At 38.1% G+C, this 22,704-nt stretch overlaps 1 protein-coding gene across 1 annotated transcript in view; it reads right to left on the bottom strand.

Annotated features, from left to right (window-relative positions):
* The window catches only part of LOC148951380 (calcium-activated chloride channel regulator 4-like), an 87,094-nt gene that overhangs the window by 28,868 nt on the left and 35,522 nt on the right, over positions 1–22,704 (bottom strand). The window contains exons 4-9 of the mRNA XM_089090828.1: positions 17,662–17,851; positions 12,330–12,456; positions 9,829–10,062; positions 7,158–7,310; positions 4,513–4,785; positions 1,516–1,665 (exon numbers count right to left, since the gene is read on the bottom strand). Of these exons, the coding sequence (XP_088946954.1) occupies positions 1,516–1,665; positions 4,513–4,785; positions 7,158–7,310; positions 9,829–10,062; positions 12,330–12,456; positions 17,662–17,851 (1,127 nt within the window). The remainder of the gene's footprint in view (positions 1–1,515; positions 1,666–4,512; positions 4,786–7,157; positions 7,311–9,828; positions 10,063–12,329; positions 12,457–17,661; positions 17,852–22,704) is intronic.

Raw genomic sequence — 22,704 nt, 5'->3', positions numbered from 1 at the left:
TCTCTCTCTCTCTCTCTCTCTCTCTCTATCTCTCTCTCTATATTTATCTCTATCTATCTATCTCTATATCTCTCTATTTCTCTCTCTCTCTCTCTATCTATCTCTCTCTCTCTCTCTCTCTATTTATCTCTCTCTCTCTCTATCTATCTCTCTCTCTCTCTCTCTATCCCTCTTTCTCTCTCTCTTGATTTCTCCCTCTCTATCTCTCTCTCTCTCTACCTATCTCTCTCTTGATTTCTCTCTTTCTATCTCTCTCTCTCTACCTATCTCTCTCTACCTATCTCTCTCTCTCTCTACCTATCTCTCTCTCTCTCTACCTATCTCTCTCTCTCTCTACCTATCTCTCTCTCTACATATCTCTCTCTCTCTCCCCCCTCTCTATCTCTCTCTCCCCCCTCTATCTCTCTCTCCCCCTCTCTATCTGTGTCTCCCCCTCTCTATCTCTCTCTCCCCCTCTCTATTTCTCTCCCCTCCCCTCCCCTCTCTATCTCTCTCTCCCCCTCTCTATCTCTCTCCCCCTCTCTATCTCTCCCCCCCTCCCTCTCTCTCTATCACTGTCACTCTCCACCTCTCTCTCTCTCTCTCCCTCTCGCTCTATCTCTCGCTCCCTCTCAATGTCTCTCGCTCTCTCTCTCTCGCTCCCTCTCTCTCTCTCTCCGCCTCTCTATCTCTCTCCCTCCCTCTTTATCTCTCTCTCTACCTATCTCTTTCTACCTATCTCTCTCTCTCTCTACCTATCTCTCTCTCTCTCTACCTATCTCTCTCTCTCTACCTATCTCTCTATCTCTCTACCTATCTCTCTGTCTCTACCTATCTCTCTCTCTACCTATCTCTCTCTCCCCCTCTCTATCTCTCTCTCCCCCCTCTCCATCTCTCTCTCCCCCTCTCTATCTCTCTCGCCCTCTCTCTATCTCTCTCTCCCCCTCTCTATCTCTCTCTCCCCCTCTCTATCTCTCTTTCCCCCTCTATATCTCTCTCTCCCCCTCTCTATCTCTCTCTCCCCCCTCTCTATCTCTCTCCCCCTCTCTATATCTCCCTTCCTCTCTATCTGTATCCCCCCTCTCTCTCTCTCTCTGTCTATCACTCTCCCCCTCTCTCTCTCTCTCACGCTCCCTCTCAATCTCTCTCTCTCCCTCTCAATCTCTCTCGCTCCCTCTCAATCTCTCTCTCTCCCTCTCACTCTCTCTCTCCCCCTCTATATCTCTCTCTTCCTCTTTATCTCTCTCTCCCTCCCTCCCTCTTTATCTCTATCTCTCTCTCTCTCTCTCTCTAACCCTCTCTAACTCTCTCTATCTCTCTCTATCTGATTTGTTTTAGTAGGGTTGCCAATTTGCTCTGAAAAATTTCCTGTCAGCTTAATAACTGCAGTCAAATACGAGTAAAGGAGCATTTACTGCACCAAATTTGTATTGTTTTAGCGTGAATGATTGAAATTAATCAATTAATAAAACGTATATAATAAATCCGCCTATGTATATCAAATTTAGTCAAATTTTTAATTACTATTTAACTTACCTCAATTATGCGACTCGGTTCAAATGTTCGGTCTGTCACAACCCTTAATACGTCATTAAGTAGGGTATCAAGCTGTGCGTTGAAGTTGTTTGAATTTGAGCCAACATATGCTTTGCCCATGGACCGACTGGCTAGAATTGCATAGTTCGCCTGAAAATACAAAACCGTCATTGAAATTTCATATCAAATCTTAATTTATTGGCCTTTTTTCTTATCTGTGTGTCAAGTGAACTAAATAATATTTCCATTCATTCAAAAAAGAACAAAACAAGGTACAGTCACAATAAGGCACTAACTGAAACATATAAGTGTCTCATACAATAAAAAAAAAAAAAAAAAAAAAAAAAAAAAAAAAAAAAAAGGTATGGCAAAGCTCACAGGACCAAGAGAGACCAATGGAAGGGAGGGAATATCATCGCCTAATAAAATTTTTGTCTTCCAACGACGTTTAGCAGGAAGACCTGGCTAGGCTCATTCCTGCTTTGCCCCCGTTCGTCATTTAGTTCGTCAAAAACTTTTGCTTTCAAATCAGAGCTAAGAGGGGTAGTCCATCCCCTTGCCATTTGTGGCTGAATAGCGAAGAAACGGATATCAGCACCATTGGTTTGGACTATGAAGTCTAGTACCGTTTATATACTATCTTTATAAACGAGCAATAATAGTATATTTATGTAGCCTATGTATGTATTTATGTATTTTTTCTCGAAAATGGCTCCATATTTTTTCAGAAAAATATGCATATATATTATATACATATATTATATATATATATATATATATATATATATATATATATATATATATATATATATATATATATATATATATATATATATATATATATATATATATATATATATATATATATATATATATATATATATATATATATATATATATATATATATATATATATAATAATTCTGTCAATTTAATTAATTCCTTAGACCACAGAATAAATTCTGTCAATTTAATTAATTCCTTAGACCACACTGCTTTTCCATGCTTTTTCACTGGTTGAAATTAAAAACCGGCCTTTCGGGGCTTGTGATAGCGATATTTTGAAATAGATATCTTATCTTTTCCATGTACGGATTATCTAAGTTCTTCAAAACGTTCCATTTTTCCTCCTGAATTCTCCATGCCTGATTATATATCAGAAAACGGTTTCAAGCAGAGGTTCAATTTAACTCGCTCATGGATTACTTCACTAGTTAATTGATGCTCTCATCATATCTAATATCTATGCGCGGTGGCAGTGTATTTTCAATAAAATAAAGAATGAGATTATTGCAGAATGGAACGAAAAGATAAAGAAAAGAATACGGCACAGGACATTACAGTCCCTATTGACGGCACTGATCTTCGTCTCATGGCCCTTCATCCCGAAAGTGCAATGAGGGAGGGGGTGGGAGCAGCCATCCTGTGCTTTCGCACACCCTTCCTGTTTATCTTCCCTAGATTTCTCTAGGTACCCATTTAGAGCTGGGTCGACTCCAACTAAGCTTAGAGTCAGCCCACTGACCCATGTTCATATGGATAAAGGATACCAGGTCTAGCGTGCTAACCACTTGACAAGGAGGAAAAAAAGGGGAGAGCCAGAATTAAAAATCAAGTCTTTAGATTTATCCCAATTAGTTCAGGCAGCTTGAACTTAAATTTCCAGTTTATAAAATTTAGCAAATTAATTCATGCAAATTAAGTTTATTCTGTTAGAAAATGCTCTAATATACAGTATTATAGCATAATTATAATACCCGTATATATTAATAAGGAAAAACGGAACAAGAGCACACAGTAATTAGGAGTTTTGTACAAAAATGAAAGTTTGAAAAACAGATATGAGGCTTTTGAATGTTAAATCACAATTAAACATTATTTTATTAAATTGTTTAAATTGCAGAGTTTCAATATAGATATAACAAACCAATACGGTTAAATTTTCTACTAAACAACCGGAGGCAGATTTTGGAGATTCAAAACCATCGTTGAAATTTCAGTTCAAATCTTGATTTATTAGCCTCTTTTCTTTTCTATGTGCCAAGTAAGCCGAATAACATTTTGTAAAACAACTTTTTCCCATTTTTTTAAGGAAGAATTAATTGAACTTTTTTGATTAATTTTTTTTTAATTCACATTTTCCAATCATTCAAAAAAGAAGAAGAGAAACAAAAACAAAGACAATTTGGAAATTCAAAACCATCAGTTCAGTTAGAAAATTAATACGGCGAAATTTTCAACCAAACAATTGGAGGCAGAATTTGCAGTACACAATGTAATGATACTGAACAAACTAGCTACAAAAATGTTTAATGACAACTCAGAAAATTTTTGTGCACTATTCATTAAAAATAATTTTTTACTTTTACTCTGTCAGAGTAAAGCCGGTCAAATAATACGAAAAACTATTCAAAAACCCTAAATAAACCAAGTTTTAAGATACAATTTCTTTCTATTATTCTATAATATTATATTATATATATTATAGAATATTATAATCTATTATTATAATTCTTCCTATTATTCATTCTACTATTTCCTGTAGATGTTCATTACAGTCCCCCGGCCCCTCCAAAACAGTTTCGGTTTTTTTTAACAGCTAAGTTTTTTCTTTCTCTTTTGTAAATACTGGATTGCATTGAAAAATTATAAACTCAGCAAACCCACGAATTACAAAATTGATTGCAAGAAAAATGCCAATTATAAAAACAATTCAATTAAGATTTACCCCACTCTAATCACACATTTAAGGGGAGTTTATTCTTGCAACAATTGGATTTTCTATCTATGTTAAAATTGCGAATTATCAAATTAATCAGCAATTACCAATCCTTAAAAATGAGCAATCCTTTGGTACTAATCATTAAACTATTAAAAATAATTCATTATCCAAAAATAATCATATCAATTATTCATTACTATTAAATATTAAAATAATTTATTAAAACATGATTATTAAAATAGTTACCAGTCCTTAAAAATTCCTGAAACACTAACCTGTTCTATACCAGAGAAACCATACTCAATGGAGAACAACTTGACTTGTCGAGATGTTAGAATATCTATAATAGGACCTTCTGGTAATTCTGCTTTAATAGCATCACTGCTAGAAGTAAATTTTACCAAGAGGACAATAGAACCTTGTTGCCAAAGTCTGGATGTTAGAAATACAGCAGCATCTCCGATGGCTTTATCAAGAAGAATTCCCCCTGGTTTATTCTGTTCCATACTGTTAATGGCAGTCCCAAATTGACCAGAAACAACAGACACCTATAAAAAGTAAATGTTATAGCTTTTCTTTCTTTGAACTATATATATAAGGATTTTTTTTTTCGGGGAGGGTTTTACAAAAACAAACTTTAAAAAAAGACATCAACAATTTGCTTATATTCATTTTTGTTACTTTTTTATGAGTCATACAAACATTACGGGGTGAAGGGGGGTTCAAAGCCCCTAACCACCCTGGATATGGACTTGGGTTTCTGAAGTATTTTCAAAATATGCAACGCATCTTGCAAAACGATTCAAAACAAACTTGAGAAATGTAATTCAATGAATGGATAGAACTGAATCACAAAGATAGGTCCAGATCGACCAGACATAATGGACCCATACAATTAGTGAATACTGCTATTATAGATTTTGATTAAGAATCATTAATGAAAAACAATTTTTTAATTTATGTTATGTATGAAACATGATTTTGCTACATTACATACAAACATACCTACATCTGTAACTTGCACCAAAAGGACATTGGTTCCATTCACCCAACTATTACGATATTACTTAAACGTTCTCTTAAAGAATTATCCAAATTTATCAAAAAAGAGTAAAATTTTCCCAAATGACTTATCTTCAACCCTTGCAACGTATCTTATAAAACAAATTCAAAGCAAATTTCAAAACTGATTCTCAGCTACTGAAAAATAGCACAAAGGACTTCTTTTGTTGAAACATCAAAGCCAAAGGACAGCGGAAAGATAACATGTCAAAAACTTGTCAAAGCTCTGTGTGAAACATGCGATTTTATGACATGTCTTGACCTGTATCTAGGACCAAAAGGACTTCTATCATTGTAGTAGTTGTATGGCTAGATTCATTCTTTTCAAATCTATTCATTCACTGAACCCAAAATTACGTAATTACTTAGAGTTCCTCTTGAAGAATGATCAAAACTTATTTTAAAAGTAAGAAAATTGTCGAATTTTCACAGAAAATTTCCAAAGAATTTTGTAGATGGATGAAACTGAATCACAACGTTGTCTTATGCTGAAACATTCAAACCGCAGGACTGTAAGAAAACAAATGCCAAAAACTAGTACAGGGAGCATAATCCTTAATAAACAAAAATAGTAAAAAAACTCCAATCAAATCATAATCGAATAAATTCCTCGTCTTTAATCCGTTCATAATTATTTGCTAGTTTTTAGTTTTTGCCAGAGATTTTGATAGAGTCTTAGCTGCAAGAAGCACAATAAGTGAATAGCCTGTTTGTTAATCAACTAAAACAAAATAAAACAATTTTCATGTTTTGTTTTTTCTGGAAATACAATTTAGTGAAGCATTACACCCTGTCAATAACAGATCCAATTGCGGTGAAAAAATGCCCTTTAAAATAAGTGTTAATTCATCAAGCCAGTTGATAGCTTGAGAGACCAAGCCAAAATAATACTGAAGTCCAGACCAAAGGCTCAGTGAGGAAACTAAAGATGAAACAGAGCAGAAAACAAGTTAAAACTCAGTAGGACTGGAGTCAGTTCTTCAGTCTCCAGTCAGGCCTCTTTGGGTTTGAATATGAGGCTACAAGAAATGTAATAATTGGATCTGAATATAGGGCTACAAGAAGTATAATAACTGGATCTGAATATGGAGCTACATGGGGCTAATTGCGGCATACAAAGAAAATTAATGGTATTTCAAAACTTAATGGTGTTAAAAAATGGTTTCGATCCTCAGAAAAATCCACAAGCTAATTGGAATAGTGCCTCGTTGTGTACAGGGTACTAGTCAAATTAATACTTGCTGAAACAATTAAGCTAGGAAAACAGAAATTATTAGCACATATAAAACAAAATAAGAGACAAATCACATCAGCCCATGAAACTGGGTGTACTGCTACGCCATCTATCTTACTGATCATTTTTCAGGGGGTACTTAGAGAAATCAAAGCTTCATCACTATTCCTCTTTGGTTGCGATTTTTGAGGAGCTTCTTCCATATCGAGAATAGAGAATATACAGAATAGAGAAGGAGTTTGTCTCTTGTTATGAAAAACTAAAGAACCCATTTGAGGCTTAGAGGCGAGGTAAGGAGAGGATGAACCACGAATTCCAACTCCCTATTGTTCCTGGTACAAAATCTGATCAACTAGCGACTATAGTGGCAAAGAGATGCCAAATTCTAACCGGTAATTGCAAGATTTATGAAATCAGTTCATTCCTCTTTAAGGTATATCTGCCCTACAGACCCGAAAAAAAGAACTGGAAGCAAGTACAAACAAGATCATTCGTAAAGCAGTTGATTCTAACAAGATTTTATTACCATCACAAGGTTTATATTCCATGATTTCTAATTTAAAATCACTTAATTAAAAACGGAATAAAATTGTTACAAGATAAGAAATTAAAAAGATTACATACCGAACCAGGGCTTAGTATATTTGTGATGTATCTAAATGGCAGCCCGTTGTCGTAAGTCGTGTTTCCTCCAAATTTACCAAGACCAACGAGGACCGTTTTTGGCAAACTGTTTGACACCCAGTTTCTTAGTTTATCTTTCGTCGCCGCAAAAACCTAAAAATGATAATTCTTGAAATCTGAGAAATCTCTTCACTACTTTAGCTTTCACGTCCATTCAAACAGAAATGCTAATATAGACACACAGAGAAAAACACACTTTAATTCTGCTATTTAGCAATATACGGTAATCTTTCCTTGATCACTTGTTATAGACTAAAAACTAACTTATCACTATTTGAAATTACCCGTTTCTAAATCACTCTCTAAAGTACAGTATATTCATCGAACTTGATCACCTAGGCACCTTTTTTAAATATTTTGTGCTGGGGTACTGTATTCAATTTAAGACAGGCGTGCATTATCAGTACGAATAAGACTATAGCGGGGTCTTTGCGATATGTAGATAAGCAAACAGCAGTAACATTCAGTGATAAGATAGAACATTGTGATATTTTTTAGCTGGCAGTAGAGACTTCCGAATTTTGAATAAGTTTGTGCATTCAGAGTGTAAGTTTCAAGAAAATAGTATGCAGAGAAGTCACTATGACCTTATGGGGAATAGAAGACTTAGAGTGACGTAGAAAGTACTAAAAAGTATTTGCGGTTATATATGGAAGTTCAGAATATTCAGAAGTTCAGAGCATTTGATGTTAAAAAAGACCTTAGCTGTTTTAAAGGTCTTTTTGAGCAGGTCCTTTAGCCATGGCTGTTGAGCAGGGGGATTGAAAAGCACGACAAGTTACAGAGGATTCAGGCAAATTTCTTAGGAGATTGTGGGGTCTCAGCGATTAGTTTAATGGCTTGATTTTACTGGCTTGGGGTGATCTTTCGATAGTTACTGTTTTTCCCATATGAAAGATTTACTAGAAAGTTTGAATCGCACGACTATTTTCTATAGGTTATTCGATTAGTTTGTATTCCTTGGTGTACTTTGTTGTTCGTACGGCATCTCCTGATACTTAGATTTTATTGACAAGGGACTCTTAGAGCTCTCATAGTTCATAGTTCATAATCCATTCTATGGAACTAAAATTGTTTTCTTACATTTTGCGATAGAAGATTTACTTTGAAGCTGATTTTTGGAAATAATTATAATTACCTTTGATCGTGAAAAAAGAAGAAAAAAAATGGCCATGATAGCTACTTTAGAATCGCGAATTTACGCCAGTAAATTCTGAAAAATGTTTCAAAATAAGAACTATGATGTTACTCCTCCATTCAATACAAAACCAATAGTGTCGCTTTGTAGTCTACGGACCCTAAAAATTAAAACTTGGGAGACTTTAGGACCCTATCTCCCCCCTCCCCCACCCAGATATCAAATTATGTCCTGATCCCTTAAGGAAAAAATAGGACACAAGCTTTTGTTTCTCATCAAATTCAGTTGAAGTTCGATAGCCTTTTCTGGCTCATATCCCCCTCCAAGGGTAAAATTTCAACCAAAATACCAACAACTGGGGCCGTAGCTCTTAATTCCCGTCGAGGCTGGCCGATATTCAACAACCCCTTTCGGTAGATGTACTGACGACAAAATTTCAGTATATACTTCACCCCTTCCCTCTCCTATTAGTCGGATCACGACTGGATTTGGTCAAGTCTAGTTTTGGGCCAACTTTTATATGCAAAGGATGTTTCAGAAAAGCTGATTCAGTTCAAAAACCTCCAAAAATAAAGAATAAAAAATTTCAAGAAAGAATCTTCCATAATAAATCCCTGGAAATTTAGAAGAAATACAGAATTTTTTATCTTAGGTTCACGAAGAGACAAAAAAAAATCCTGTTCTACAATAGTTCGGAATAAACAGATCTCTATAAAGTTTACTTCAGAATCTAGGGCAGTTCCCTTTTACTTCTTGCTTATGCTATTTGGTATGCTAGAAAATAATATTATTTCTATTTTTTGGTAATTTACTGGAAGTTTTGAAAACTTCATAATAACTTATTCTTGATTTCAGAATCCTCACAACGAAACTGTTTTCAAATTTACACGTTTTACGATTTCAAAGCTACGGACCCAAAGTGTATGGGGAACTTACCAGGGTAGGAGCTCGTGCTAGTGTCAACAGAAAATCACCAACGCCATCTACTATTTGGCATTTTTTCAAGCTTCGTAATCGTGTTTCTTTCAGAAACTGAGACGAGACTTGTCACTACACTAATTTTTAATTAAACTAATTTTGCCTTCTTGTTAGAATAAAAAAATGCCAAGAAACGCGAAACACTAGATGGGGAGGGTGTTTTTTTTGCCGACACTCGCGCCAGTTTTTACTCTTGTAAGCTACCAGAATGTCATAATGGACCGTTGATCAAGATGGAAAGAACACGTAAGCAGAATTGGCCCTGCCGCAACTCCATAGCCTGCATACAGCCTTGGAATTTCGGGCTGGATACCACCGCTTTACATCTTTTGCAATAAAAATACCCTCAACCTCTTCTCTTCTAATTTTTTTTTATAAGGCATAAAACGAGCAGTAAAGTTTGACAACAGTAACAAAACCTCCTGGAAGAATAAAAATCCTGCTCATAACAGGAAAAAATCGTAACCGAAGGCAAAAAAATCACAGACTACTCACATTACTTGCTGCATTTTCCGAAGAAGTATCAACCAATATATATACAACCGGTGTCCGGAATGCGGGTTTCACAACATTGAAAATTGGATCTCCAGGGAACGAAGGTATCTGTGATCTTCCTCTATAATCTGGATGGTTCTTTATCATTTGCCAGGCGCTAAGTTCGTTGCAGAAATAGTTGTGACGATTTTTCGATGTTTTGTCATGAGTTTCATCGTCGCAAAAATGGCTGACCTAAATAAGTGCAGATATAAGGTAACTTATTCTGTGATTTTATCAAGTATGCTTTAAGAATTAACTCTGAATTTCTTATCCTTATTCGCAGCGTTTGTTTAAAAAAAGCTATTACTAGACTAAATAAAGAGTAATTTTGTCAAATCTATTAGAATTTTTTATCCTTCTTGCATTATGGGATAATGAGATACTGCTCCAGCGGAAATTCTTCCAAAAAGGTTTAGTAAATTTCATTTTTTGCCTAAAAAACATCGTCCTTCTCTAGAAAATTAAAACATTTGGTGGTTTGTATGATTCTTGGGTTTCTCAACGGAGAAGTGCAGATAACGAGACTAAGACCCCCAGCCCCTGTGAGGGCTCTAAGACAAAACTTCTAGCAAGCATTACTATTGGTTTTTACATCGAATATTATGTCCTGAAACAGGAAATTTGCAAATATTATTCATAGATACTAATTTGAAAGTTGAAACTATCCATTCGCAGAGAAATATGAGTTACTCTCGATTGAGAGGTTTCATGTGCCCAAGAAAAAAGCTAAATGCCTGCATTGCTCAGAACAAAAAGCTGAATTTCTTGTAGCTTATGTCGCAAGACAAATAGTATGGTTTGGTTACCTGAAATGGTTGAAAACATGAAAAAGCTAATTTTTACTGGATTTCAAAAATACTTAGTAGAATTTACTTGGTTGAACATCTCAAACCAAGATCATAAGAGCCAAACTAAAGCTTGCTCAGATTGAACGACTCCAATATGAACTGAAGTGAGCGATTTGAGTTATTACCCCCCCCCCCCCCCTACAGAAAATCAGCCATACGATTGGGTTACCAATCATATCCATTATACTAACAAATATTAGACAAGTATCGACTTGCTATATTCACGATCATACCCAGCAGCTAGAGGGGTGGGAGACATTCCTCCATAAGATCCATCCCCACAAAAAATTCAAGCAATAGTTCTTCAAAAATGTAATAGTTCTAATTTAGCTCCCCAGGCCAGACGTGCGAGTAAATGTTTTTAGAGAGATTCATAAAAGTTGAATATTATCCAAAACATTATTTTCTATGCTTAACAGATTGAACATCGGTCTATAATAGATTGAATCCTTATCGTTAGATCTTATGGTCATTCGATATATTAAAGAATCACCCTTTCTTGTCCATTACAAGCTTTTTTAGTTTGTGCGGCCAAACTATTAATTGGGTGCTCATGCCATAACTTGTATAGCTTAGACAAGAGATCTGAATAAACAAGAGAAAGCTGAAAGCCCACACCTACTTTCCCAGGAGTCCAGAGAAAACCCTTTAACTTCTCCAGGTTTATGCCAGAGAATGGGAAAACCCTTTAACTTCTCCAGTTTTATGCCAGAGATGAAACTATTCGGATATAATGAAACTTGCATCATTAGAAAGCGTAAACTTTGTTTTTTCATTGAGCAGAGCTGAATTTTCTTTTTAAAGTTCAGGAAAGGACAGTCCCTTAAAATATTCAAGTATACCCGCTTGGAAAACACTAAAAATCCGCTCAAAAGAAGTCTCGCTGAACAATTTGACTTCTGTTTGACTTTCTGTTATGCTAGCTAACTTGATTGAAATTTTTGGAGATATAGGATGCATATTATTTATGCTGTTGGCACATTGAGTAGACAGCGTTTCGCTTAACAATTAGCTAAAGATTACTGGTTTCCTTTTTTTCTTAACAAAGGTTTAAACAAAGGTATTTATGCTGTAGACACATTGAGTAGACAGCGTTTCGCTTAACAAATAGCAAAAGATTACTGGTTTCCTTTGTTTTAAACTAACCACTCGTTAGCTTTTCCAACTGTTTAAACATCTAAAATTCCATATCAGTTCATACCAAAATTACTTCGGAAGTTCCCTGTGGTACTGAAAAAATTGGTGTAATCCTAGATAATGGACTGGACATAAAGAAACATGCTAAGGAAACAATTCTTACTTAATAATATGCAGAATAATCACAGTTAAAACATTTTGCATGCGAAGAACCTTTATCTTCACTTCTTTCCTGGTATTTCCAGTTTTTATACAACATTTCTAATTTTTTTTGTGTCTATTCTATAAGTCTTGCTGAAAGGAGTATTTTGGGATTCCCAGTGTCCAACTTATAAACAATAATTAGTCTTATAGTAGTTTCTTTTTCCAAAAATTGACCCCCCTGTGTAAACTCTTAAAAACCTTTTACTGACGGCCATGGACTCATATATTTACTATAAATCATAAGAGAAAAGCATAATGACACATACTTACACTGTCAAGATATGATAAATAGAGAAGTGAAGTATTTGCTGATTGCATTTCATCAGGAAGAAAAGCGCAAAAGTCGATGAAACTGAGAGAGCAGCCTTCGGTAAAAATTGGATTTCCGCTTAGGTCACTAAAAACGGAAAAGGTCTTAGTCATATTTATTTCATGAGAAGTCAAAGTCTAAGTTTATTAAAAAAACAAATTATTTATAATTTATTCATCAGTCAAAAAGCCTGTAAGATATCCTTGCGGAAAATTGGATCGTGCGGACATTATTCATTTTGAAAAATGGTACCACGACCCAGGCACGTACTGAGTCACCTTCTCAGTAGGGGCCCTCCCCAGACCACTCAGCTCGTCCCCAGGTGGCGGATAGGGGAACGTCCATAAAGGGAGGGGAATAGGGGAACGTCCATGTAGGGTACCTCCATAAAGGGAGGCGCGGACCAAGGGGGGACCTAGCCCCTGGGGTCCATAATTGAAACGGGGGTACCCTCGCCCGGGGGTCATAAATACAGGTGGAGGAGGAAGAAGGCCCCTCTGACGCGCACTGAGCAGGGCCCACCGGTGTGTGGAAACGTCCCACAAGTTTCGAACCTTGTTCCAGCAATGGGTTAAATTGTATGGTACTGCAGGATGCCATCGTGGGAGGATCCTCTCCAGGAGGACAACTGCGAAAGGGCGGAAGATCCAGAATTGGACAACGGCCTCTGCAAGTGAAATGGTCTGGGGGAGCCCTTGTTAATGCCAATTCCCATGAAACACCAATGGATACTGAAGATCAAATGCCAAGAGATACTACTACTCCTGCGTTCGCGGTAGCCAACGCGGACCAGGTCAGGGTGGTGCCTGGCCCGACAAGTATGCAAGCCGCCCGATCAAGAAAACATTTACATATTGGCGCGTGGAATGTTCGCAGCTGCAAGCTGGAATCCACGCAACTGCTCCCTACAAGGGCGCTACTGAAGTATAAAATCAACGTTTGTTGTCTATCAGAAACGAGACTGAATGATGTTCTGTCCAAAAAGCTGAACGTTTCCAAATCTGACTCATTCCAGTTCTACAACTCGGGTCCCAAGGATGGTTCCGGCCAACAAGGAGTTGGGTTCCTGATAGACGATCCTACTGCATCATGCGTCACCTCTTGGGAGGCAGTGTCACCAAGGATCGCCATGATCAGATTGAGAGGCCACATCAACCACATAACCATAATCGCTGTGTACGCTCCGATAAGGGATAGCAGTGACGCGGTCAACGATTCCTTTTATTATGACCGACAAAGGATCATCGACAAGACACCAAGGCGTGATATGCTCTTTGTCACTGGAGACTGGAACGCCCGTCTTGGCAGAGTAGACCCCGACACAGCAGCAGTTATTGGCCGCCACACCGTTGGTAACAGATGCATCAATGGAGAAAAGCTCTTACAGCTAGCCAGATACAACAACCTATGCGTCATAAACACTCACTTTGAGCACACGAGACTCCATCTCGTAACATGGCGTTCGAACGACGGCGCAACAACAGATCAGATTGACCACATCTTAGTCAGCAGAAGATGGTGGAGCTCCTGCAGAGATGCCCGGGTATACAGAGGAGCAGACACAGGATCTTTAAATGGATCTGACCACTATCTCCTCACTTGCAAAGTCCGTCACCGCCTTAGTAGACAGAAGCGACAGAAGGCAGGGAAGCACTTCGATGTGTCCAAACTAGGATGCCCTGAAATTAAAGCCGACTTCGAGTTAAAGCTAAGCAACCGGTTCGAAGCCTTGAACCGTCTTTCACACGTCGACGAAGAATGGACGCAGATAAAAATTGCGACACAAGACGTAGCTGAGGAGGTGCTTGGTCACACCAAACGAGAACAACGAGCCTGGATCTCTGACCATACCATAGAACTAGTCCAGGAGAAGCGACCCCTCGTGGGGGGGTGGTGGAAAAGAACCCTTAAAAGTAGCCCGCAAAGCAGTTAAACAGTCACTGAAACGGGACAGAGAAGAGTACTGGTCAGATAGGCGAATGAACTGGAACAAGCGTCCAAGAACCACAATAGCAGGAAAATGTTCAAACTCCTGAAAGAAGCGACAGGAAAAGCTCCTGTAGTGAAAGATAAGTCTGGAGAACTCATCCGAACAAAAGAAAGACGCATGGAACGCTGGCGAGAGCATTTTTCTGAGCTACTGAATCCCCTCAAACCCCCGTGCGATCTACCTACCTTCTTGAGTGCTGATAGAGAGCCCTATGAAAAAAACCTCGATCCGCCAAGTATTGCGGATGTAGAAAAAGTGCTGAAGTACATGAAAAACAATAAAACTCCAGGAGAGGATGGGATCCCTTCTGAAATTTTCAAGTCTTCACCACCTCTACTGTGCCACCTAACCGACATGTTTGTCAAGGTATTGACGACGAAGACCTTCCCAAAAGGCTGGAAAGTATCAGTCCTCATTCTGCTATAAAAAAAGAAGATAAGGCCATTTACGGAGTCTATAGAGGTATCTTCTTGATCGACCATGCCATTAAGATCTTCTGCGTCATTCTTCCGAATCGATTCAAAGGCGCACGAGACAAGTCAACCAGTCCTGAACAAGCAGGCCTCAGACCAGGCAAAGGCTGTCCAAAACAGATATTGACAATTCGTCTCATCCTTCAGCAACACAGCAGGTTTCTTCTACCCCTTATTATTATCTTTATTGACTTTATAGCTGCCTTCGATTCCCTCACAAGAGAGGAGCTATGGAGAATTATGGCTGAAGACGGTACGCCACAAGATATCATTGAGATACTCTGAAGTGCGTATAAGGACACCGAGACTCGTATTCGTGTTTCCGGCAATTCCACCCCTAAGTTTCCAGTTGAGTTTGGGGTAAAGCAAGGATGCCCTCTTTCGCCTATATTATTCAACTAGGCGATAGACTGGATTATGAATAATGCAATGAGAAACCATAGCGGAATAGTTTTTGACCAAATAGCTGGTTTCCTCCAGTCCCTGACAGATTTGGACTTCGCAGACGACGTTGCTGAGCTCGAAACCACCGCCAACAGCTTGCAAGGCATGATTGACGATACCTCTGAAGTCTCAAGGCGGATCGGAAAGACCATCAGTGGCGCAAAGACTAAAGTTCTGGCTCTCAACAACCCGCTCCTTGCCAGGTTACCCTTGACAGCGAGCCAATAGAAAACGTCAAAGAATTCGAGTATCTTGGCTCTATCATAACACCAGAGGGCAGAGCTGAAAGGGATATCTCTACACGCATTGTAAAATCCTTGGGAGTCTTTACTAGTCTGAAAAAAAGCCTATGGACCAGACGGGAGATCTCAACCAAAACAAAAGTCAGAAATTATGTTGCAACTGTTCGAGCAGTACTACTTTATTCTTGCAAGACATGGCCGATCAAGGCTGAAGACACGAGAACTTTGGATGTGTTCGACCACCGCTGCCTCCGTTATTTCCTCCGCACTAAGGGACAGGATAGGATTTCCAATAGTGAAGTAAGGAGTCGCTGTGGCTAATCAGAAGAGCTATCGGTTATCATTAAAAAACGTCGCCTGAAGCTCCTCGGCCACACATTGCGCCGTCCCGAAGGCACGATATGTCGAAACGTCCTTGTCTGCGAACCAGCCCCCTCCTGGAAGCGTAAACCAGGAGGGCAAAAGAAGAACCTGTGGCAAAAATACAAGGAGGACCTGGAACCATGGGGAGGATTCAGGAGACACGGTCGGAGATGGGACAAAGACTGGCTGAAGATACGCCGGAGAAGCTGCAGTCGATAGGTCCAAGTGGTCGTCGGAAGTCATTCCAAGATCCTTTGGTGCCGGACAGGACGGTTCATCGTCTGGTTCCCGCCGAAAGTTAAGTAAGTAAGCAGGCATGTACGCATACATTTGTTTCGGGGGGGGGGCAAATCCTTCAAACCCATTATTCTGTGAGAAAAATCAGAAAATTATGGGAGAATGAAAAAAATCGTGAGATTTCGGGGGGGGGGGGGGGCGGCCCCAAGGCCCCCCTGCGTACGTCCCTGCCACGACCCATAACTGAACTATTTATGGTTCGATTCATAAATTTATGTCAGATTAAGGACGAAAAAAAAAGTAAAAGCTGGGTTTTTAAGGCTAAAATATTCTGAAAACAAATTAAAATCAATGTTTTTTGAATGTTAATTCACTAATGAAAATAAAAACACAGAATAAGTTTTCTTAATAGAGGTAAATACAATCAAACTTCTAGTGAGTATAGAAATGGACGATGAGTTTGATAAGATGAGAAGAATTTGTTTCGCAAAAAAAAAAAAAAAAAAAAAATTATGTTCCCTCTCTCTCCTTGTGAGCTGTAGTTGCTTTAAAATTCCTTCTGTGCAGAGTTGTATGACAACCCTGGTGAGCCGTAAGTACGTTAAAATAGTGCTCCGGTTTGTGCTTATTCTACTTTTTCTGGCACTCAAGAAAATTGGCTTTGAAATGTACTTGGAAGTTTTATTTGAAATTATAAGTGAAGTAACAAGCAATTTGATACATTTATTCTTTCTAAATATAGCGGTATTCATACCGCTATAATGAAGAACTTATATAAAATGTAGCGATTATTCTGCTACACGCCATTATACAACACGAACGGTGTGTCGAGTAGAGTCTACGATGGAAAAAAACAACCAAGACAATTTGCATTTCCCTCTAGACAGGCTATAATCTAAGAGTTCCAGAAGCCAATTATCATTATCAATCATTTTAAATTTGGTGTGGCTCGCATTCTCAAATGGTAGGACAAATTTGTGCTTATAATGGTTACTTATTTGCTAAAATTTTAGCTCCTTCTAGGCTTAGTATATTAACAATATATCCAAATGTTTTATTACACAGTGTTTTGGAACAAAATTATAGAAACATTTAATCATTATTAATATACACTTGCCTACGATTCTCGTCAATTCTTTGGTAAGTACAAAATGGATGGTAGCTATTGTTTTGCCATGTACAGGCTACCTACTGAATTTCAGAGACACCAACTAATTCTGTCTCTGTCCCACAGAACACGCCAGGTTTCTAGTGGCGTTAGTATCTTTTGACAGACGGTCAGTTGATCGTACACTCAAATTTTCATATTTGAGTTCGAGAAGAGCTTCATTTCAAATATTACTAAATTTGGTACTTGATTCATGTTTCAAGCTTCCAAGAAAAAAAATTTCATCGCTAGCCTGGCTTTGTGGGTATCCTTAGGTAGGCCAGTTTAAATATATAAAAGACACAAAAACTTCTACTTCAACAAACATTAAGGTCCAAAATTCGACTACACATTACGGCTGAATTAGTTGAGAAAATTATAATAAATTTTACTTACTAATCATAGAATCCAAATTTCCCTGTCACAGGCTTATCAGAGCACCCTGTAGCTTTCCATTCAGCAGTATTATCTGAGGTCGCTTCAATTGCAGGAAAACGTGAAAATGATTGTGTCCCATCCCTTACAATGCCATACTCTTCGAACAGGCCCCATCTATAGATGGACCACTCTTGCACGACAACCTTACCTAAATAGATAATTATTGTTAGGCATATACTAGCGAAACACAATCAGAGTAGAAAAGCTTCCAAACTAACGTTTTACGTTGTTTTCTGACGTAAATATTTTTCAATAGCCTTAGATGATAATTCTGAAGTAAAAACACGGGAAATCGACCATTGCTAGATATGAATTTACCAGACTAAACAGATTCAGAGTTCATTCAGAGTTGATTCAGAGTCCAAAGTGAAAGGACCTATATTAAATTGGATATATTATCTGATTCGTACTCAACTTAGTGGACCTAAACTGGTTTAATAAGTGAAATAATTGTGAATAGATAAAGGAACACTAGCATTTCATGGATTCAATAAATCAAAGCGATCTGGTTTCATAAATGAAAAAGCGGATTATGATTTACGGATTATACTAATAAACAGAAATATAAGTAATCTTTTCAATATCATTACCATGTTTTCCGGATTAATTATGACTTCTATTAATGTACCCGAAAGTCTACAAGAAATTAATCGAAAATTGAACGAAATAGAAAGTTTCATCGCAGGTTCAAGATCTTAGAAACGACCTAACTGCTATTTCGTTGCGAATCGATGCAACAGTAGAGAAGTTCTTGGAGAAGGCGTCAAAATTGAAGAAGAATTACCTAAGTTTGCAAGCTGAAATGTCGGCTACTAATGTATGATTGTAAAGACTAGAAAATGAGTCAAAAAAGTGTAATTTGGTACTCTATAATTTCGATCCTATAAACAATTCTACTTTACGAGAAGATGTAATGAAAGCACTGAACTTACATGTGACAAATTTAGGGCTCAAAATGACGGATATTAAAGACATTTTTCAGTTAAACGCCAAACAAGGCACGCGACCAGTGTTGGTTAAGTTCACAAGCAGTTACATTCGCGATATTATATTGCGGTCAAGTGCTCATCTGAAAAAAGGGGGGAGGGGTCTTGGTGTGAGTCCTGATTATACAGAGCGTGAACTGTCTATCCGTAACCGTCAAAAGCCGTTTTTTGAACATACTAGAGGAGAAACTAGAGAAGCAAGACTAAGAGGGACAAAGTTATACATTGGTCAACAGTGTTTTACGTATAGCTTTGATAAGCAATCTGTAGTGGAGGTTAAGAATGCCCCTAGTATTGAGTCATCAGCGAGTACCATAATACGTCGTAAGGAAAATGTGGGACAAAGGTATCACCGTGAACCTGGTTATGTAGCAGTGCCGCAAAAAAATTTAGTAACGAGTTTGGTTTCTGAAAGTAATCGGTTTAACCTGAAAGAACCTTGCAATTCAAGATCGCGTTCAGGATCTTCATCCTCAATTCAATCTTTCTTTAGTATAGTGGAGGAGCTTAGTAGTGATAACGAAATAAATGGGGTGAACAGTGAAACTCTGGTTATTAAAAAAGGATCCACATCATCTTTTATCGTGCCTGTGGGGGCTCCCGAGCGCAAGAGCCAACAAATTATTAGCCCCGATGACCATCTAAGACAGAATAGCAAGTCGGTTAGAGCTGACAATCCTGAAATCATGGAGCATAAACAGCTATTTAAACAGTCACAACCCATTGGCTCAGATAGCGGATAGGATAAGCAGGACCATGGTGAAAATTACGAACGTTATTTAGCGCATTGGAATGTTCAGGGTTTTTCGTATCTTAAAGTAGTGTCTTCTTAAATGTCGTGATTTTTTAGTTCTATCATTAGTAAAAACGTGGCTGGAAAAAGAGGAGAGAATAAAAGCTTTCCCTTATTTTGGATCTCAAAGGAAGCGTTGGCAGAATGGTGGAATTTATGGAGGAGTTGCATTATTGATAACGAAAAGGTGGCAAAATGTATATCCATTGAAACGTTTCTAATATAATCTAGTATGGGTGCGCCTATCCTTGGGTAGTAAATCGTTCATTTTTTCTTCAGTGTATCTACCGCCGGAAACTAGCATTTTTAGTGATGAAGATACCTGGGAAATATTAGAAAACGGTATGGATCGTTTTTCAGAACTGTTTTCGCCCGATTATTTCATTTTTCTAGGGGATTTTAACGTATATACAGGGGAGGATGAAGGAACCCGTGAAGAGGAGGTAGATCTCGAACTGGAACAAGTGAATAGAGTTTAAATGATTGAGCCGTTGGTAATGAGGACGAAGAGTAAGGATTGTAATCGGAGAAAGAATAATTGGGGTAAAAAATTATTAGATTTTTGTGGTAAACAGAAACTGGTTATTTTGAATGGGAGGACAGGGAAGGATAAAGGAGTGGGGGACTTAACATGTTTTTTGGGTAGACATCCAAGTGTCATTCATTATGGGGTTGTTAGCCTGGGGCTTTTTTCTTGTTGTGTGGATTTTGAGGTGATGGCGCTGGGTGGGTCGGATCACATGCCTATTAGGATTGAATTAAGAGTGGAAGGATGGGCTGAGAGCTGGAATAAAAAAAATGGGGTTAAGGGAATGATGGTTAATGAGTTTGGATGCAGGGAAGGCTTAAGGTTTGATAATGACAGTGAGGAGAAGCTAAAAAGGTACTAGTTGAAGATAGAGGGCTGGATTCATTTATTGAGAAGAGTGAGGAAATGGCAAGAGAAGGGGATATAGAAGGTTCTTTTGAATTTTTTGACGGGAATTTTGTACAAGATAGGAAATAAGGTGGCATGTAAGAGGAAAAATGGTAGGAGTATTGGTCTGATGAGTTTTTTTGACAAGGAATGTGGGGATAAGAAGAAGAAGGTTTCAGAAGCTTTTAGATTGCTTAAGGCTAGTAGTAGAGTTGATGTTGAAAAAAATTGCAGGCTCTTAGGGCAAGCGAATGGGATATAAAAGGCTACTTAAGTTGAAGAAGAGATATTTAGAAGAGGAAGAGAGTAGAAAAAAATACGGGAAAAGTTTAGCGTGAATGATGCAACGGAGTTCTGGAACGTAGTAAAAAAAAATAAAAAAAAAATAGAGGGTTGACGGATTCAGTCTCTCACGGCGATACCTGGCCAGAATACTTAGAACAAAAATACGAAGAGATATGCACCAAAGGGGCCGAAGAGAGATCTGATGAGGAGATGGATAATATCGACGAGACGGCCGATATGGAGTTGGATTCAGTGAACGTTAAACTATTGGAGCCGGTTGGACAGGAAGAAATATGGCATGCCCTGAAAAGCATGAGAGGGAATTTAGTACCGGGCATCGACAGAGTACCAACTAAGCTGTTGAAATGGTCAAGAGCATGGATATTGCCAGCGCTTGCATCAATATTCTCTGCAATTCTAAGTACACCTGTATGGCCGCAAGACTGGCAGATATCGGTTATGATCACATTATTTAAGAAAGGAGAGAGAAACCTACACAAGAACTACAGGGGGATAAGTTTAGGAAGTTCTATTAGTGAGCTATTTTGTAGAGTGCTGTCAAGGAGTATGAAGAAATGGGTGTTAGTGAAATGATGGATAAATGGTTGCATTGTAAAGGTAGATTAATTGAATTCCAGGCAGGGTTTAGGGAAAATTATAGTAGAATAGATCAAATTTTTTGCTTACAGGTTTTAGTTAATAAATATACGCGGTATAATAAAATAGGCTATATACGGCGTTTTTGGACGTTAGGGGAGCATTTGATGAAGTTTCAAGGAGTATGATGAAATGGGTGTTAGTGAAATTAAGATTGCCAATTAGGTTAATAAAAGTTATAATGAAAATGTATGAGGTGGTTAAAGTAGTAGTGAAGGTAGGTATTTCTTATTCTAGGCCAGTTTTAAGTAAGGTAGGCCTTAAACAGGGATGTGCTCTATAACCGCGTTTATTTTCTCTTTTTAATAATGATATTGAGGAGTATTTTAGAAATAGAAATGTCCCAATGTTAAATTTAAGGTCGCTGGAGCTGTTTTGTTTATTATTTGCAGATGACATAGTATTGCTTGCAACACCAGCTCCGGATTTGCAAAAGATGTTGGAGATTTTTGATAGTTATCTGAGGAGTAAAAAATTAGTTTAAAATATTAATAATTCAGTTATACTAGTTTTTGGAATAGATGAAAGGGAAAAGAATAAGTTTCATTTTAAAGGGAAAGAGATGAAAGAAATTAAAGATTTTATTTATTTGGGATGTAAGTTTACAAGGTCAGGGAGGTGGAGTGAGCATGTGCAAATGGCGAGATGGAAGGGTCAGAAGGCCTCATGGGCATTACTGAAGAGCCCGCTTAGGCATCTAGGACCGGCAGATATTAAGCTACAGAAAAAAAAAATTGAGACAAAAGCAGGTCCGATATTCAGTTATGGTGGGGAAGTTTGGGGGTTTGAAAAAGGGGAGAAAATGGAGAGAATATATTTAGGACATTTCAAGAAACTTTTAAGGCTAAGTGGGAAATTTAATAGTTTGGTGTTAAAGGGTGATCTAGGATTGTTTCCATTGACGGTAAAAAGACGGGTTAGAATGACAGGATACTGGGAAAAGATGATTGGTTTACCGAATAATAGGTTAGTAAATGCAGCGTATCTGGAGGCGTTGCAGGACAGAAGGAAAAGTTCATGGGCTTCCCAGGTTAGATCAATTTTAAATAGTTGTGGGTTATCAGGAGTCTGGAACGAAGGGAAGGGGATAGGACCATGGGCGTGGAGAGGGGGGGGCAGCTGCCCCCTAAACCTTCAAATTTACATTAGATATGGCCGAAAAAGCAGATGGTTGGAAAAGCAGTTGATAAAAGGTCCTCCAACACACTATCACCGGCCCCCCCCCCTAGACAATATTCTGCCTACGCCCATGGATAGGACTGGAAGTGGGAAACGTAGCAAAATTAGTAAAGGGTGTGCTGGAGGATCAGCAAATTCAAAAACGGCAGTGTGAAGTCGCAGCATTGGCGACCCTCGGCGTTTAC

The sequence above is a fragment of the Artemia sp. Qi Xiang Cuo genome, chromosome 6 (genome assembly GCF_049724085.1).
Source record: "Artemia sp. Qi Xiang Cuo chromosome 6, ASM4972408v1, whole genome shotgun sequence".
In the NCBI taxonomy this organism is placed as follows: domain Eukaryota; kingdom Metazoa; phylum Arthropoda; class Branchiopoda; order Anostraca; family Artemiidae; genus Artemia; species Artemia sp. Qi Xiang Cuo.
Note: the sequence above shows the minus strand (reverse complement) of the source record. Positions and strands in the feature narration are given on the sequence as shown.